The 17,975-nt window shown below is 64.4% G+C and overlaps 1 protein-coding gene and 1 pseudogene across 5 annotated transcripts; one reads left to right on the forward strand and one right to left on the reverse strand.

Annotated features, from left to right (window-relative positions):
• Positions 1 to 3,738: 3,738 nt before the first annotated feature.
• Positions 3,739 to 5,094, reverse strand: LOC123621211 (annotated as a pseudogene).
• A 4,806-nt stretch (positions 5,095 to 9,900) lies between these two features.
• Positions 9,901 to 17,705, forward strand: GCGR (glucagon receptor). 5 transcript variants are annotated; one of them, XM_045569709.1, is made up of 14 exons: positions 9,901 to 9,988; positions 13,601 to 13,745; positions 13,870 to 13,972; positions 14,759 to 14,866; positions 14,943 to 15,064; positions 15,145 to 15,251; positions 15,329 to 15,485; positions 15,559 to 15,718; positions 15,788 to 15,848; positions 16,080 to 16,149; positions 16,466 to 16,554; positions 16,682 to 16,820; positions 16,897 to 16,938; positions 17,227 to 17,705. In XM_045569709.1, exons 2-14 carry the CDS (start codon positions 13,686 to 13,688, stop codon positions 17,449 to 17,451), a joined length of 1,443 nt encoding a protein of 480 aa, XP_045425665.1. In that variant the 5' UTR covers positions 9,901 to 9,988; positions 13,601 to 13,685; the 3' UTR covers positions 17,452 to 17,705. The 5 variants fall into 5 exon arrangements, with proteins under 5 accessions (XP_045425665.1, XP_045425666.1, XP_045425664.1 ...); XM_045569710.1 differs by having other exon boundaries at positions 9,907 to 9,988; positions 13,598 to 13,745; XM_045569708.1 differs by lacking the exons at positions 9,901 to 9,988; positions 13,601 to 13,745 and having other exon boundaries at positions 13,880 to 14,866; positions 14,948 to 15,064.
• The last annotated feature ends 270 nt before the right edge of the window (positions 17,706 to 17,975 follow it).

The raw sequence follows: 17,975 nt of genomic DNA on the forward strand, positions 1-17,975 counted from the left end.
GGAGGGGAGGGGAGGGGAGAGGAGGGGAGGGGAGGGGAGGGGGAGGGAAGGAAGGAAGGAAGGAAGGAAGGAAGGAAGGAAGGAAGGAAAGAAGGAAGGAAGGAAGGAAAGAAGGAAAGAAGAAAAGGAAGGGAGGAAGGAAGGAAGGAAGGAAAGAAAGAAGGAAGGAAGGAAGGAAAGAAGGAAGGAAGGAAGGAAAGAAAGAAGGAAAGAAGGAAGGAAGGGAGGGAGGGAGGAAGAAAGGAAAGAAGGGAGGGAAGGAGGGAGGGAGAGAGGAAAGAAGGGAGGGAGGGAGGGAGGAAGGAAGGAAGGAAGGAAGGGAGGAAGGGAGGGAGGAAGGAAGGAAGGAAGGAAGGAAGGAAGGAAGGAAGGAAGGAAGGAAAGGAAGGAAGGGAGGAAGGAAGGGAGGAAGGGAGGGAAGAAGGAAGGAAGGGAGGAAGGAAGGGAGGAAGGAAGGAAGGAAGGGAGGGAGGGAGGGAGGGAGGAAGGAAGGGAGGAAGGGAGGGAGGAAGGAAGGAAGGAAGGAAGGAAGGGAGGGAGGAAGGAAGGGAGGGAGGGAGGAAGGGAGGGAGGGAGGAAGGAAGGAAGGAAGGAAGGAAGGAAGGAAGGAAGGAAAGGAAGGAAGGAAGGAAAGAAGGAAGGAAGGAAGGAAGGAAAGAAGGAAGGAAGGAAGGAAGGAAGGAAGGAAGGAAGGAAGGAAGGGAGTTCGTGAGCAGGTGAAGCTGGGAGGAGAAGCTGGGAGGGGCGGCTGGGGGTGGGCCCGCCGGGTTGGCCAGCAGCCATGAGGAAAGCCTGTCACTCCCTGCGTAGCCTCTGGGTGGCAGCCACGTGGTGCCAATGGGCCAGGAGTGCCTGGCGCCAGGGGCAGGGTGAGGCGGGCAGGGGTGCGATGGGAGTGCTGCCCGGCAGGGCTGCGGCAGGGGCCCCCACGCCAGGCTGGCCCTGGGCGGGGACGTGGCTGTCCAGAGTTAAACAGGGGCCATTCTGCTGACAGACCTCAGGCTTGGGGGGCTGCCTGGCAGCGGGTCCCCTGCACCCGGCCACAGGCTGTTACGGCAGTCCGGGGACAGCCGACAGAGGAAGAGTTGGCCGAAGTGCTCTGGGTGTGGCTGGGAGCTGCGGTGGTCTGAACGTGACAAAGCGACAAAGCTCTGTGGCCCAGGTCTGGTCCGAGCCAGGTGCTCGGCAGAGGAGGAGCCCACAGCGTCAGAGACGGTGCCAGGCCCAAGTGGGACAGAGCCAGGCCTCGGGCTCCGCAGCCCAGTGTTTGCTCCACACCCTCGGCCTTTTGGGAACCCAGCCCGCCCCGGGGCCAGGGTGAGACCAGCTTCTACCGGCCACGTGGCCCCGGCACGGGCGACAGCTCCACTGGCACCCAGCACAGGCGGGCACGGCCCTAGGCGCCAACGTGCCACTGCGCCATGGGAGAGGAGGCAGAAGCCAGAACCTGATTCACGGGGAGTTGCCAGCCCAAGGAAGAGGACAGTCAGCCCTTGGGGAGGGGCAAAGCAGGGTGCTTGGAGGGGTCCCAAGGGTGACATCTAATCGGGCCTCACAGGACAAGCAGATGACCCCATGCAGCCCAGAGTGGATTCTCGTGGGTTAAGCCTGAGCTGGAGGAGGGGCCGGGCCAGCCAGACCCTGAGGCCCATCTGTCCATCTGTCTGTCTGGAGTCCCTGCTGGGGCAGTGGGCGGCAGAGGGGTCGACAGCAGGGAAGAGACCCCCAGAGCATGGACGGGAGGTCCGGGCTGCTCTAGTGAAGAACTGTGGGTGTGGCGAGGGATTGGGGGTGGCGAGGGAGGCCTGGCAGGGGATGGCCTTGGAGCTGCCGCAGGCAGGTGGGGGGGGCTCGGGCTGCACTTCCAGTGTGGGCCCCGGGTCTCTGCACCCCCTTCAGCTTCTGACGCCCCAGACCTGTGACACGTGAGGGTCACCCCAGGGTGTCCCAGTTCACCCTCAGGGCACAAGCTGGGTCCAGCCTTGTTTTCCAGATGCCAATCCAGGTCTGTGGTCAGGAAGCTCACGGCCCCCTCTGCCCCCAGCACCCAACCCCGAGAGTCCGCCAGGGAGAGGAGTCACCGGGGCAGCCACCACTGCTTGTCACCCCCGGCCAAAGCACAGGCCATGCCTGGTGGCAGGGCACCCAGCACCCCGGGGCCCACCTCCCATGACAGGTCCCTGTGCCGCGGCTCAGCCCCAGCCCACGGGAGCCCTGTCGGGGCTGCAGACCAGCCAGTGAGGGCAGGCAGAACCCACTGTCCCTTCCTGTGAGTGAGTTCCCCCTGCCGTGGGGTGACAGTTCACCCTGCTGGGCCTACTGAGTGGTTCCCAAGGAGCACCCGCCCCTTCCTTCCTCGGTGAGTCTCAGGGTGGGACCCGGCACCCAGCAGAGCAGCTCTGTGCCCGCCGAGTCACCCACTCCAGCCTGCAGCCTGGCGGGCGTCTTCCCAACCCTCCTCCAGCCAGGGTGGGGGCCTGGGAGCCTCCAGGGACAGAATTCCCTGGGTCCACCCCACTCCCTGGCAAGACACTTGCACACACCGCCCACAGCACAGGCTTCCTGGGTGCCTCGAATCACCCACTTCCCCTTCCTCCTGCCCGACAGGCCCCGGGATGTCTCCGCACAGTGTCTGTCAGCGGAGGGCATGTGACCCCGCTGGTCTCCTTCGGGCAACTCAGGACTTTTGTTTGACGGTTGGGGGAGGGGAAGACCTCCCTGCTTCTGGGGAAGTGTGTGGCCCGCGGTGCAGACGACAAGGCTGGCACAGTTGCCTGAGGATGACGGCAGCACACGGAGTGGGCAGAGCACAGAGAATCCCTGGGAATCCCAGGGAGATGGAGTCGGAGCCCTGATCAAGCCTCTCCTGGAGCCGGACTCCAAATCATTCCGTGTGTGATCTGTTTGTGCTTCCAGACAGTTTGAGTTGAATTTCCAACAACTTACAACCAAAAATATCTTCACTGATACTCGGTTTTCAAACAGCAGAATAGGCCGGGTGCGGTGGCTCACGCCTGTAATCCCAGCACTCTGGGAGGCCGAGATGGGTGGATCGTTTGAGCTCAGGAGTTCGAGACCAACCTGAGCAAGAGCGAGACCCTGTCTCTACTAAAAATAGAAAGAAGTTATATGGACAACTAAAAATATATATAGAAAAAATTAGCCGGGCATGGTGGTGCATGCCTGTAGTCTCAGCTACTCAGGAGGCTGAGGCAGGAGGATTGCTTGAGCCCAGGAGTTTGAGGTTGCTGTGAGCTAGGCTAACGCCACGGCACTCACTCTAGCCTGGGCAACAGAGTGAGACTCTGTCTCAAAAAAAAAAAAAAATCTTCATTTGGATAACAACAAAAGAAGACAAGCTAAACAACAAAAACTTTTCCTTTCTAACAAGTGGCCACTGAAGTGGACCTAATTCGGTTTTCATTTTAAAATCTTCAAAAAACAAAGGCAGTTTAAAACCTAACTAAAATGAATAAAAAAATGTGTTCACTAAACTGGTCTCGGGCACCGTGTTCTGCGGTTCCGAGCAGGGCCTCGTCCGAGTCTGCGTTCACGGCTCATGGTCCAGCCACACCGTCTGGTCACATGGCCGTCACCGTGGAACTTCCGTGTCCTGCCCTGAAACTGCGCTTTCGCGTCAGCGGAGCCAGGCTGGGCTGTGCCCCCGCCCCCTTCCCTTTAGGTCTCTGACCTCTGACTTCCTCTGGTTGGAGGGTCTTGCTCCTCTTCTGTGGTTGTTCAAGGCTGCTTCTCCACCCTCCGTCTGGCGCTCCCCGGGTCTCCCGCTGCTCCCTGACTGTGGGTCGCCGTTTGTTCCCCTAAACAGGATTGGCCCCTCCTTGCGCCTCTGGCAAAGTCCAACCGCTGCTTCTGCCAGGACTGGAGAAGAGGATGTGAAGATCTCTACAGTCACCCCCAAATTTCGGCATGCATCCAGCCTTTTCTTCTAGAGGTTTCATTTCAGCATCTTCATCTAACTTTTGTTTTTCTTCTTACTCTTGTTTAGCTCTTAATTTAGCTTCCACTTTATTTTGTTTTCTTTCTCCATTTTTTTTTTTTGGCAAAGTAATCTTCCTTGAAAAGTATGAGCAGGTCTGTGTCTTTGTACAAAATAATTTTTTTTTTTTTTTTGAGAGTCTCGCTCTGTCACCTGGGCTAGAGTGCCGTGGCATCAGCTGAGCTCACAGCAACCTCAGACTCCTGGGCTCAAACCATCCTCCTGCCTCGGCCTCCCGAGTAGCTGGAAGTACAGGTGTGCACCACCAAGCCCAGCTAATTTTTCTATTTTTAGTAGAGATGGGGTCTCGCTCTTGCTCAGGCTGGTCTCGAACTCCTGAGCTCAAGCAATCCTCCCACCTTGGCCTCCCAGAGTGCTGGGATTACAGGTGTGAGCCACCGAGCCTGGCCCATGTCTTTGTACTTCTGGCCAGGGGTCTCTATGGACATCTTGGCAGATTCAGTGCCATCAAACACAGCAAATACTGTCCCTTATGTGCTGTGTGCAATGATCTCGTCTGCATATTTAGGGGTTGACCTTTATCTTCTATCGATTCTTCTATGTCATCAAGGGCTGCATCGTGGGGAAGCTTTTACTATAAACAGATCTGGTTTTATGTCATTTTTATGCTCATCAGTCAGTTCAGGGAGGGGTTTGCTTGGAGACCTTCTGACTTTAGTTTTATCTTCACTGATTTCCACGAGCTCTGCCTTGGATTTGCTCAATGCCGCCACAATTACATTAAAGTCTGGTGTGAGGCAGCTTACCCTGTTGAATTTTATTATGATCTCCAAAGATACCCAGCCTTCATCCAATTTGATCTGTTCCTTTAAACACGTGTCCCCTGGCAAATTGAAGTCTCCAAAATAATACTCAATTTGGTGACAGGCTTTGGCCTCCAGAGCAGCCATTTTTTCATTATCACCACTTTCAGCCACTGTGGCCACCATGAGGCCCTGGTCCCCAGAGCCACACCACAGGCTCACGGCAGCAACGCCGGGACCTCCCAGCGCCACTGGCTGGCCTAGGCGCTCAAAGAAGATGGGGGCTGTCCTTAGCCACCTCTTTAAAGGACCTATCACCAAGTGCAGACACATTCTAAAGGACTGAGGATTAAGGCTTCGACATACACTTTTTTTTTTTAGAGACAGGGTCTCGCTCTGTTGCCCAGGCTGGAGCGCAGTGGTGTCATCACAGCTCGCTGCAGCCTCACACTCCTGAGCTCAAGCGATCCTCCCTCCTCCGCCTCCCGAGTAACCAGCCCTACAGGTGCGCACGGCACCACACCAGGCTAATTTTTAAATCTTTTTGTTGAGACAGGGTCTTGCTATGTTGCCCAGGCTAGTCTCAAACTCCTGGCCTCAAGCGATCCTCCTGCCTTGGGATTATAGGCATGAGCCACAGCTCTGGGCCAATACACAAGTTTTAAGTGGACACAGCGTACGCCAGGGGCCTCTGGGTCCCACCACAGGCCCTGCTGTGCGGGGGCTTTCTGCCTTCCGGACAGCCGACGCCTAATCCTTAGGTAACATCGTCCCCATGTCCCTCAAATGCAAGAGACACGGCTTGGCCAGTGAGTCCCCGTCCAGCCGTGCCCCTGGCCAGCCCACCCTGGGAGGAGTCACACCTGGCCAGCAGCCCCCAGGTGGAGAGCGGGTGGGGAAACGCCCCCAGTGAGGGTGGGCTTGGTGGGCAGAGCCCAGGGAGGAGAACGGTCCATGAGAGCCGGAGGCTGTGCCCAATCCAGGCACAGCTCCTTCCAGGGCTCCCTGCGGGATCCTCCCTGCCCTGCGGGATCCTCCCTGCGGGACCCTTCTGGCTGCCCGGCCGCTGCCTCCCTTCTCCCAGCCCCCTCCCAGTGGCCTGGCTCCAGCCGCACAGAAGGGACAGCAGGACAGCAGTGTCTGTCCTCAAAGGCCCACGGCCACCCGCTTCCTGTACAGCCCTGAAGACCCAGGTGCGGCGGCTGGGGCTTGTCCGCCCCACAGCCCTGAGCTGCCTGGGGAAGCAGTGGGTGCTGTGAACCTCCCTGCCACCTGCACCCCCGACTCGGTTCCTGGCTGGTGCCTGGCCCCATCCAGACTGGTGGCCCCGGGGCCCCTTCCTGCTGCCACTGCCTCCCTCCAAGTGGGCTGATGTGATCTAGCCGTGGTGGACGGCACCTAATGTGATTTTGCAGAGCATGAGGACCCAGACAATGGCTTGGGGCGTGACACGGCTGGCCAGGCAGAGGCTGGGGCACAGGCCCCCCCTTCGCGGGAGGGTGGGGTCACTCAGGGAGCAGACGGGGGCCGTGGGGGGAACTGCATTTCCCTGGGAGAAGCCCTGCTTCCTGCAAGCTGGGGCCAGGCTGTGTAGCACATGCTAGCCGTCCCCTGGGACCAGGCTCCAGGGGTGAGGGTGACTCTGGTCAGGCCACTTCACCCCCAGGGCCTCGGGTGCCCCATTTGTAAAACAGGGTGGGGACCTGGCCTTCCACCGTGACAGGCCCCTGGGCACGGTGTCCACTCTGGTCGAGCACACAGGCTCTGGCCGCCAACCACCCCCACCTGAACTGAGGGTTCTTGGGCAAACTTGAGTTATTCAATTTCTCTGTGCCTCAGTTTACCTTCCCTGAAACGGGCCTGATGGGCCTCTGGCCACCCACTGGTAGGAGGATGGCAGGAGGGCCAGCGGGAGGGGCTGGCCAAGGCCTGGCCGCAGGGAGAACACTGCGTTTCCCGCCCGACCCGCCACCGGCTGATGCCCCGGGAGTGGCAGCGGGCGGGGTCAGGCCCTGGGAGCACCTGGCTCAGGAACAGCGAGGCCCTGGGTGCACCCTGGGGCCCACGGCAGAGTAAACTCCGACGGCCCCAGGCACGGAGTGCGGAGTGCCCGCGCGGTGGGCGCGATGTCGGGAGGCCTCCTCACTCACCCGGGAAACAGTCTGTCGCAGTTGTGGTGAGAAAAGCTGGTTAAAAAACTATCAAAAGTAAAAATGGGCTGGTCCGAAGGTAGTGAGTTATCTCACTTGATTGTTCAAAAGTAAAAATGGTCCGGGCACGGTGGCTCACGCCTGCAATCCCAGCACTCTGGGAGGCCCAGGCGGGAGGATCATTTGAGGTCAGGAGTGTGAGGTCGCACTGAGCTGTGATGACACCACTGCACTCTAGCCTGGGTGACAGAGCGAGACCAAAAAACAAACAAAAAACTAAAGTAAAAATGTACTAACACACAGTAAGGAGACCTGGCAGGGAATGCCCCTCGCATGGCTGTCCCTGGGGAGGCCGCCCCTCCTGCCTGCTGTCCTGGTCGCACATCTCCTGGCCCTGATGCAGCCCCCACCCGTGGTCCCTCCGCCCTGGCTTCCGGCCACCCCTCCCTTCCCTACGCAGCGCCACCCCCATCAGAGTGTGAGGGGATGTCTGACGCACCGTGGCTTAGGGATGCCTGGGTTAATGTCCTCTGGTTTTGTCCCCAGAGTCCCCGGCAGACAAACCTGCATCCCAGGGTTTCTGCAGCCTGCCCTCGAGCACAGGGGACCCTGGCACAGACGGAAGGCAGACCCCCAGACTGCTACGTGGGAAGGCCCAGCCCCTGTCATCCCAGCTCTGCTGTTTCGACATCACCAGTGTCAGGGAAAACCCGAGCTGGGCAGTAGTCAGCTGGTGAAAACAGGACCATTGTCACAGGGAAACAGACCTCCGCAGAGATCAGAGATCGGGATCACTCTGAACCCGGCACAGACAAGTAGGGGTTTATAGCCGAGGGGCAGGTGGGGGCAGTGATAGAAAATCACCAAGAAGAAACATCCGGGTCAGGGGTTCTGGCCAAACCCACCCGACAGGGTTCCTGGGAAGGCAGGCCCCGGGCAGGCACGGCTGGGGGTGCTGGGGGCGGTGGAGGCCAGGGCCTGATCAGATAGTGGGGGTGATCAGATATGGAGGCTCCTGCGGTGTTCAAATGGGCCTTGGGGAAGGCTCAGAGCCTGCGGGTCGGGTTGTGAGTTCAGCTGTGTCGCTGGGGGCGGCCCAGCCCAGGAGAGCGCCCGCGGCACCCTGAATTGGTTCTTCCAAGTCTCTTCCTGCTGGCCCCAGACCCCCACCTCCCAGCGCCACCTGGGACAGCTGGGCCTCTGCCAGCCAGGGACTGTCTTCAGGCAAACAAGGACACTGGGACAGATGGGTCTGGACCGCCCCTTTCTCCACCCCACCTCCGGGAAGAACCTGTCCTTTCCTTGAAACTACCGGGGTGCAGGAGGGCCTGAAGCCCCGTCTCCCCCCAGCCCCTCATAGCAGGTCATCGTGCAGAGCCTAGCCCACCCCTCACCCCTCCACCCTGTTCACAGCAGGGGACGGAGGCTGGAGTTCCCGACATCAAAACCACAACCCCCCCCTCCTGTCTGTGCCCCCAGAGGTGGGGGCAGGGGCAGTGGGAGGGGCCGGGTGGTGGAAAGGAAAGAGGGTGGGAGCCGGGGGGCAGCCCCTACTCAGGCAGAAACAGATTTCTATGACCTTTGCTTTCTGACCTTTGCCTCTGGCCACTGCCTGAACCAAAACAGCACCCCATCCCCCCACCCTGCAGGGTTTCGGAGGGGCTGGTAAGAGGGGGATCTGGAAGGCAGATGCTCCCCCAGAGCACCCCTCTACTGGAGCCCTCGAGGGGTGGCAGCAGGGGAGGGACATGGCGGGTTGGGGTTGGGGCAGCCGGACCAGCTTCAGCTCTGCTCTGGGGGATTGAGGGGGAGAGGCCCATGGGTGGGGGCACGAGTTGTGGGGCACCACAGGTTCCAATGCCCCTAAAACAGAAGGGACAGCACGGGTGGCAGTGGAGAGATGGCTGGGGATGGGGGCAGGACGTGCAGATGAAAGACTGAGGGAGGGGAGGGGAGTGGGGGAGAAGAGGAGAGTGTCCATCTGGAAGTCACATCTCCAGGGAGAACTTTCTAGAAGGAGGGCATGACCATCAGTGTCCCAGGATGCTGGGAGGCCAGGAAAGATCAGGCTCCAGGGCATGCAAGGGGTTGGTGGCCCTGCGGTCACTGGCGCAGAGCAGGGACTGGGAGGGTGTGGGGTGGGGCAGTGAGGGGCTGGCAGAGGCTCCCTGGGGGTCTGGCCGCAGGGGAGGGGGAGTGTCCTTCTGAGGGCGGGTGGGGCATCCTGGCTCAGGCCTGCCTGGTGCCCTGGAAGGTCCCCTGGAAGCGGGGACAGTAGAGTGCTCGCTCCTCTTGGCCACAGGACCAGCAGGTGGAGGAACAGCGGCAGCTAGCCGGGGGCAGGGGGCTGTCTAATGGCACGCAAGAGGGGGCTTGCCTGAGGGGGCTTGTGGACAAGAGCCAGCGGCCTGAGACCGGGACTGGGGCACAGAAAGGCTAAAGGGCTCCCCAGGGGGCAGCCCAAGACGGGCCACCCCCACTCCCCGGCCTGCAGCCCAGCCCCCACCGCTCTGCAGGGGAGGAAGCCCTGTCACCCAGGGGCCAGGGTGGGTGGGGGTGTCCGTCCTTCCAGAACATCAGGAAGACAGCGGGGAAGAGGCGGGAATGCGGGGCAGCGAGGGGAAGGGGCGCCCGCACCCTCGGCCGCGCCCCCTCCGCACACCCAACGCGTCCCCGCGGGGAGCCGAGGCCGGGTGACCGCCATCTGCCGGGCCGAGGGTCCACGACGAGGGTCCACGGGTCAGGGGGCTGCGGGGCAGGGTCCGCGGGGCAGGGTCCGCGGGGCAGGGTCCGCGGGCGGGGTCTGCTGGGACGCGGCAGTGGCGCCAAGCGCTCGCGAACGCTCCCCGCGGGGGTCTGCGGGGCCGGGGCGGGGCGGGGCGGCTGCGCGAGGGCCGGGCGGGGACCCTCGGCTCGGCTGTCCCCCCCCGCCGCGGGGCCGCCCCCGCGCCCGCCCCTCCCCATCCCCCGCCGCGCAGCGTCGCCGCCGGGAAGTTTGCGCGCGGCTGGCGCGGACGCGGGCCGGAGCCGGCGCCGACCCGACCGGGAGCCGAGCTGCGCGCGGAGCGGCGCTGAGGGTGAGCACCTGGCGGCGGCCGGAGAGGACGCTCCGGAGCCGATCGGGCCGGGCAGACGGCGGGGCGGGCGCGGCAGGGGCCGGCGAGACGGGGAGCGGGGAGCTGGCGGGGGCCCCGGCGCTGCGCGGACGGGCTGGGGCCGCGTGTCCCCGTCCTCACCCCGTCGGAACCTCCGTTCCCAACCCTGCGATGTGCCCTCCTGGCTCGGACGGTCGCCTGGTCCTGCACGTCGGGCAGACTCGGGGGGCTCAGCCCCTCCCCCATCCTCACGTCCCCGGGAGCGCGGCCTCGGCAGGGGGTGTCGGTGGCCGCCGGCGCTGTCCCGCCGCCACACGCCGCGCGCGACTCGCCCCTCCCCATGTGCGCGCAGGCCGCCCGCGGGGGCGCCGAGAGGTGCCTGCTCCCGGCTCCGACGGGCCCCCCAGTAGTACCCGGAGTTTGCTCGGGCTGCGATGAGGGGTGTCTGCACCCCGCCCGGCCGGCCCTTTTTCCGCGGCCCACACTTGTGACTTTGACCCGCAGCGAGCGCTGGTCACTGCCCTGCCATCTCAGGCCTCTCCAGCGCCCCCACCTCGGCCGCCGGGGTTTAGCCCCGATCCCAACCGACTGACCCCTGACCCTCAGCGCCCGCATCCTCGGACCAGCCGGGCTGTTTTTCCGTCCGCCTGTGTCGGGGGCGTGAGGGTTGGGGGTCGGAGCGCACCCTGGCCCGCATCCCAGGCCTGCCCCGCCCCCGCGGGGGGAGGACGCAGGAATCAGGCTTTGTCAACAGCCTGTGGCCACTCTCCACCCCGGGCCTGACCTTCCGCTGCCTGCTCTGGTTTCGCACAAACAGCCCCCCTCCCACCTCTTAACCCTCAGGGGCTCCCCAAAGCGTCTGGGAGGCTCCTTCCCCAATCACTGGGATCTGGGGTGAGCTTGGGGAGCTCCGCCCCCGCCTGCCTTGGCCAGCAGTCCATCCACCCGTCCTGGGGCCCTGCCCAGCTCCAGGCCTGTGGGGTCCCTCAGCCACCCCCAGGGGAAATTTGTGGGGCATGGCCCAGCCTCAAGCACCTGAGTCATGGGTGCTTCCGGGGCTGGCACAGGCACCAGCTCAGCAGCCACCCTGCTGTGACAGGTGGCCCCAAGCCCCAGTGACTGGTGTGGTCCGTGTGGCCGGGCGCTCGCTGTGAGCAGAGAATGGAAAGGAGGGGTGTGTGGCAGGGGGCCCTGGCGGAGCCCCAGTCCTTGGGGGCCCACAAGGGAGCTCAGACACCTGGTCCCTGAAGCTGTGGCAGGGGAGGGTAGTAAGGTGGAGAGAGGCCAGGCCTGGTGCTGCGGCCAGTGGAGCCGGAGTGCCACCTGCATTCCACTGCTTCTCACCCCAGGGTTGCAGTCACCCACTCAACAAACACCTATCTTGGGCCAGAGGCTGCCTCTGGGGGTCAGTGTCCCCCTGGGGGGGGCTGTATGTGGTGAACGGATCCATCATCACTTCTTCCCTCAGGGTGGCAAAGCCCTGGCCCCCGTGAGTGCGTTCAGTTCTCAGTGATGGGGGCTCGGGGATCCCTGCTGGGAAGCCCAGTCATTTGCCCCTGGTCCCAGGACTAGAACTGGGGCTCCACCATGTGTGCCCTCTTCTGCGGATGCTCCGGCAGGGACCCCAGAACCTCCACCTTGCACACAGCCACCCCAGACTGACCCCCTGTTCAGAGAAGTGCCTAGAAATCTCCTTGCCCACACTCACCTACTGCGCACAAGGGACAGAGGGTTCCCTGTTCCCTCCATGCCCAGAGACCCCGTGGGGAGCCACCCCTACGACCCTGAGCAACCTGGGGCGAGGGGCGCCCAGACTGGCACCCGCCTGTGGCCACTGGGCTGTGTGGGAAGCCGCCTTCCTCCTCCTCCTCCTCCTCACACCTATGCCCCGCTGCCCTGGGCCCCGCTTCTCTCTGGGGTCCTCTGACGGGGGCCCCAGCTGCAAGGCAGGCCCGGCAAGTGTGTCCACCCATCTCTTCTCCTAGCAGCCCTGGGGCCAGCGAGGCCAGCGTCAAAGGCCCCCATCCCCGACAGAGATGTCCAGCTAGCCCGAGCACCTGTCCCCTCTGCCCTGGCTGCGGGCCCTGGGCAGGGAGCCACTTACCAGCCAGCATCCTTCCTCCCCATGTCCCCGCCAGCATCTGCACTGTCCACCCACTGCCCTTCTTCCTCCAGGGCCTCTCAGGGGGTGCAGCAGCCCCTCTGGGTGGGGCTGGGCACAGCTGCTCCTCCCCCAGCCCAACCCCTGGCCTGAGCCTTGAGGACAGCGAGCAGATGGGGCTGTTTGATCAGAATCAGGAAAGATAAGGCCCCGTGGGTGACCCCAGGGCTGGGGACACCTGAACTGCCCCTCCTCCCCCACCTGCCTGCTGCCTTCTCCACCGGAGAGAAAGCCCCCTCTGTGGGTCCCTTACCCAGCTCCAAGCCTGGATGGCTCCTCCCCGGTGCAGGGGCTGGGGACCTGGGGTTTTGGGCCCTGCCTCGAGCCAGGCCCAGTGTGAGCCCAGGGCCAGCAGCCCCATAGCAGCTGTGAGCCAGGTGCCTGCCCGGTCACTCTGCTGTCCCTGCATGGCGCATCTCAGGCCCGCCAGGGGAGGGTGGATGTGCAGGGGAGCCCCAAGAAACCCTCCACCGTCAGCCTGTGCCCCCTCCTGCCGCCTCCCACCACCTCTGTCCTGAGTTCTCCCCGGCGCTGCCTTCCATCCTCAGTCTGTCCAGCCATCCGGCCACACTTACCCTGTTCGAGGGTGCCCAGAAGGGCCTGTCACAGCCCTGGGGGCTCCTGGGGTCGCTCAGAGCGCCTGTAAACCCACCCCAAGAGAAGCCCCTCCCACTTCCCCATGAGGCTCTGTTGGAGCAAAAGACTGTCAGCGGCAAAGGGCTGACTCAGAGGCTGCTGCCCCCTAACTCCCACCGCAGATGCTAGCTCTGGCCTGGGACCAGGCACTGTGACCCCCACAACCTGGGCAGCCAGCGGTGCTAATCTGAAAGGGACGCCTGCCAGCCGGCCTGCTGTGCCCATGGGACCGGGTTGCTGCGTCTTGAGCCTTGCGTGGGCCCCTGGGCGCACCCGGCACCCCAGTGCTGTGAGGCAGCATGCGCGTGGCAGACCATCCTGAGCGTGTGCCCTACACACCTGGCCCCTGGCGCAGCTATGAACTGGCCTGGCCAGCTCAGTCACCGTGGCCCTAGGGGCGAAGTCATGGATGGCCCGGGCACCACCACCCTTGTACTCGCTCCCTGGCCGGCCACCCTGGCAAGGCAGCTTCCCCGGGGCTGAGAGCAGGTGGGGGGCTGGCCCCCACCAAGAGCTGGGGGTGGGTGACCAGGCAGAAGGGTGGCTGCCACCAGCACAGAGGAGAGGGGCCACCAGACAGACAGCCCCAGGCAGCAGGAAAGCCCATCCCCCCAGGGGAGACGTGCAGCCCCCATGCCCCTGGACAAGACCTCCCAGCCACAGAGGCTGCCACGCTGGCAGGGGACGGCCACTGCACGTCTTCTGCCCTCAGCTCCCCCTTCGTCAGGACTCCGAGGCTCAGGGGAGGGTCCAGGGCGGCAGGACTCCCCAGACTCTGCCACTTTGCCACCCAGCAGCCCGTGGAGCAGCGCACGCCCTCGAGGACCTCGCTGCCCCCGATGTGCAGCCCCCGCCAGATGTGGGAGGCAGCTACCTGGAGGCATGCCCCCTGCCCGGCCACACTGCCCCCACCTGCTGCTGCTGCTGCTCCTGGCCTGCGGGGTGAGTGCCCCACACCCACCTGCCGCGGGTGGGCACTGCGGGGACAGCCTGCACTGACCCGCGCTGTCCTGGCTGTCGTCTGTCTGTCTGTCTGTCTGTCTGGTTGCTCTTCCACCTGCCCCAGCTGCAGGTCCCCTCCGCTCAGGTGATGGACTTCCTGTTTGAGAAGTGGAAGCTCTACAGTGACCAGTGTCACCACAACCTGAGCCTGTTGCCCCCCCCCACCGGTGAGCCCCCACCAAAGCCTTCCAGCCTCCTGGCCTCGAGCTCCCTCCACAGGAGGGCTCTTTCCTCCAAGCAGCCCTGCAGGGGGACCTGTCACCCCTCAGGTCCCACCCCCCTTCACAGGTGAGGTCACCGAGCTCAGAGAGGCCAGGAAGTGACGGAAATGGTAGAGCTGCCCCAAAGCTGGCTGTCCCCACGCAGCCCAGTGTGGGCAGACATTGTGTGGGAGAGGTGGGACCTAGCAGCTGGCAGTGCCCAGGCTGGGGAGGGCTCAGGCAGGGTCTGGGTGTCGCGCTCTGGACACTCAGGTACAGGAAGAGACAGGCAGCAGGACCCCCCAGGGGCCGCCATTCCCTGGACAAGGCAGGTGCCTGGGCTGGGCAGAGGAGAGCCGGGTCTGGGAGCCATAGGGTCGGCACCACACCAAGAAAGGGTGCTGATGGAATTGGGGTTCAGCCCCTAGAGAGGAAGTGCTGCAAGAAGGAGACCCCAGAATGGGTTTGGGACACGTTTGAGATGGGGGGGGGTCTCCCTGGGAAGGTGCCCTGGGTGGAGCTGGAGCTCAGGGCCAGGCTGGGCTGGAGGTGGGGGAGGGCACACCTGGTCTGGGGAGGCCGATGGCCGGGGGCACCTGGTCCCAGGCCCAAGTGGGGAGGGAGCGGCCCTGGGCTGCCTGCTGGGAGAGGGGACGGCAACGCTTGGGCTCCCAGAAGGAGGGTTCTTGCCGGGCCAGGCCCTGGGGAGCCCCGTTTCCCCACAACCCCGGGCCCCCGGCCCTGCCTCTGCAGAGCTGGTCTGTAACAGAACCTTCGACAAGTACTCTTGCTGGCCTGACACCCCGCCCAACACCACGGCCAACATCTCCTGCCCCTGGTACCTGCCTTGGCACCACAAAGGTAACCACAGGGCATGGGGCGGCCGAGGAGCCGGGCCTGGGCGGGGGCTGACTGGAGGCTGCCCTCGCGCCCCCAGTGCAGCACCGCCTCGTGTTCAAGAGGTGCGGGCCCGACGGGCAGTGGGTGCGTGGGCCCCGGGGACAGCCGTGGCGCAACGCCTCCCAGTGCCAGATGGACGACGAGGAGCTCGAGGTCCAGGTCAGCCAGTGGCGGGACTGGCAGGGCTGTGGGGGTGCAGGAGGCGGTCCCCCGCCCTGACCGGCCACTGTGATCCGCAGAAGGGGGTGGCCAAGATGTACAGCAGCTTCCAGGAGATGTACACGGTGGGCTACAGCCTGTCCCTGGGGGCCCTGGTCCTCGCCCTGGCCATGCTGCTGGGCCTCAGGTAGGCGCCCGCCAGTGCCCGGGGCCCCCGTGGGGGCAGGGAGGAAGGCAGCGGGCGCTGACTCGCCGTCCCCGCAGCAAGCTGCATTGCACCCGAAACTACATCCACGCCAACCTGTTCGCGTCCTTCGTGCTGAGGGCCGGCTCCGTGCTGGTCATCGACCAGCTGCTCAAGACCCGCTACAGCCAGAAGATCGGCAACGACCTCAGTGTCAGCGTCTGGCTCAGTGACGGGGTGAGCGTCCCGGCCTGCCCCAGCCTGGTGGGCCGGTGGCGGTGTGACCCTGCTCATGCTGTACCTGTGCCAGGCGGTGGCCGGCTGCCGCGTGGCCGCGGTGTTCATGCAGTACGGCGTGGTGGCCAACTACTGCTGGCTGCTGGTGGAGGGTGTGTACCTGCACAGCCTGCTGGACCTCGCCACCTTCCCCGAGAGGAGCTTCTTCCCCCTCTACCTGGGCATCGGCTGGGGTGAGTGGGCTGGTGCTGTGGGGGGCTGGCTGGCCAGGGCCTCGGGACCACAGTTGCCGCCCCCTGCAGGTGCCCCCATGCTGTTCGTCATCCCCTGGGCGGTGGTCAAGGGTCTGTTTGAGAACGTGCAGTGAGTACCCTGAACAGACAGGCCTCCGAGGGGGCCGTGGGGGCGGCGGGTGGCGGGTGGGGGCTCTGGCCTCAGGCAGTGGGGGTGGCAGTCCTGGAGCCTGGGGGGTCATTCGTGACCTCGTGCCTTCCTTTCCCGAGCGCTGATTAGATCCTGGCGGAGCCACTGTGGGGCTGGGGCGGGCGGGGGGCGGGGGCTGTGTCCCTGAAGACGCGAGCACCCGCCCCGCAGGTGCTGGACCCGCAACGACAACATGGGCTTCTGGTGGATCCTGCGCTTCCCCGTCTTCCTGGCCGTGCTGGTGAGGAGCTGAGGTGCCTGCTGGCCCCGGGGGAGGGGTGCTGGCAGGTGGCACACCCAGGCCCCTCCTTCCTTGGTGGTCGTAGGCAGCCCGGGGGACAGACTGCATCCGGCCTGGCCTGGGAGGATGGGAGGGAGGCCCCAACACTCAGCCAGGACACTGGCCAGGCTGCCCTTCCTCGGCAGGGTGCCCGCCGGCCCCAGGGCCCGTCTGGCTGCCGGGCCCACTGGCAGGAGGGACAGATGGAGTCATCCAGGGACACAGAGCTGTCCCCTGGGGCTCGAGGGCTGCCCCAACCTGTGTCCTCCTCACACAGATCAATTTCTTCATCTTTGTCCGCATCATTCGTCTTCTTGTGGCCAAGCTGAGCTCCCGCCAGATGCACTACGCGGACTACAAGTTCCGGTGGGTGTGGGCGGTGGGGCTGGCGGGTCGAGGCCAGGAGGCCCTGGAGGGCCAGAGGGGGCTGGGGGGTCATGCCAAAGCGCAGGTGGGCGGGCAGCCGTGGGTGGCTCAGGCCCCACCCCTGCAGGCTGGCCAAGTCCACGCTGACACTCATCCCCCTGCTGGGGGTCCACGAGGTGGTCTTCGCCTTCGTGACCGACGAGCATGCCCAGGGCACCCTGCGCTCCGCCAAGCTGTTCTTCGACCTCTTCCTCAGCTCCTTCCAGGTGCCCGCCGGCCCAGCCCCCACCCCCTGCCCCCGCCCCAGGCTGGGGCTGGCACTGACCCGCTCTCTCCCTCCAGGGCCTGCTGGTGGCCGTCCTCTACTGCTTCCTCAACAAGGAGGTGGGTGGGCCTTGGCCCTGGGATCAGGGTCAGAGAGGGCACGAGGACACTCAGCCCAGCTCCAACTGGGGTCGAGCTCGCGCCATGCCTGTCCCTTCCGCCTGCGTGCTTTTGAGCATAGTTGCTATGACGTGGGTGTGCACGTGAGGGGAGGAGTTCCCAAATCCGCAGACACGGCCCTCGTGGCCATGGGGAGTCCTGTGCCCAGCAAGGAGCCTGCATGCCCTGTGCCCCAGGGCAGAGGGCTTGAGCGTCTGGGGACTGGCCCGACCTGCTGCACACCCCCAGGTGCAGTCGGAGCTGCAGCGGCGCTGGCACCGTTGGCGCCTGGGCAAAGCGCTGCGCGGGCAGCAGCACACCGGCAGCCACACGGCCCCAGCCAGGCCTGGCCACGGCACCCCCACGGAGAACCTGCGGCTTGTGAGCAGTGGCAGCAGCAACGGCGTTGGCCAGCACCCCTCTGCGGAGACCCCCTTGGCCAGTGGCCTCCCCGGGTTGGCTGAGATCCCCTGATGAACCCCAGGCGGGGGCTGGACTCAGGCTCCCGGAGAGGGCATCGCTGCACAGCCCAGAACTGGGTGCCCGGCGGGGCTGGAGGGCCCCTGCTGTCCACCTCTCCCGCCCATGTGGCGGTCTGTCCCTGGGGACAGGGGTCCCGGGTGGGGGCAGCCGTGCCGTGAGTTGCATGCCTGTGTCCCCGTGTGTGCTGGTGTGTCCCGTGCATGTGAAAATGTGTGCTCTCCACCAATAAAGAGCGGAGTACTGGCTGTGCGCGTCCTGGAGGGCACAGGCGGTGGTGACCGTGCCAGCTGCAGGTGGTGGCACTGGTGCTGGCGCAGCCCCGGAAGGGTGCCTGCTTCCCAGGGAGCTGGAGCTGGAAGCCCTGAGGGGCCCCCAAGGTGGCCAGCAGTGCCTGAACCCCCAGGCCTCCCGCCCACCCTGGCTCAGGTGGTGGCCCCGGGAGCTTTGGCCCTCAGCCCCCTGAGGGTCACCATTCTCCAGCAGAGACATGAAGGGGCCATCGTGTCTAAGGGAAG

The sequence above is a fragment of the Lemur catta genome, chromosome 15 (genome assembly GCF_020740605.2).
Source record: "Lemur catta isolate mLemCat1 chromosome 15, mLemCat1.pri, whole genome shotgun sequence".
Lineage (NCBI taxonomy): Eukaryota > Metazoa > Chordata > Mammalia > Primates > Lemuridae > Lemur > Lemur catta.

What these genes read in the sequence shown, in the direction of transcription:
- GCGR (XM_045569708.1), top strand. Translation starts at nt 14,588, where the DNA reads ATGGCCGGGGGCACCTGGTCCCAGGCCCAAGTGGGGAGGGAGCGGCCC. An exon ending in CCGTCTTCCTGGCCGTGCTG is followed by an intron (nt 16,150 to 16,465) that starts GTGAGGAGCTGA and finishes CTCCTCACACAG; the next exon opens with ATCAATTTCTTCATCTTTGT. An exon ending in TCTTCCTCAGCTCCTTCCAG is followed by an intron (nt 16,821 to 16,896) that starts GTGCCCGCCGGC and finishes CTCTCCCTCCAG; the next exon opens with GGCCTGCTGGTGGCCGTCCT.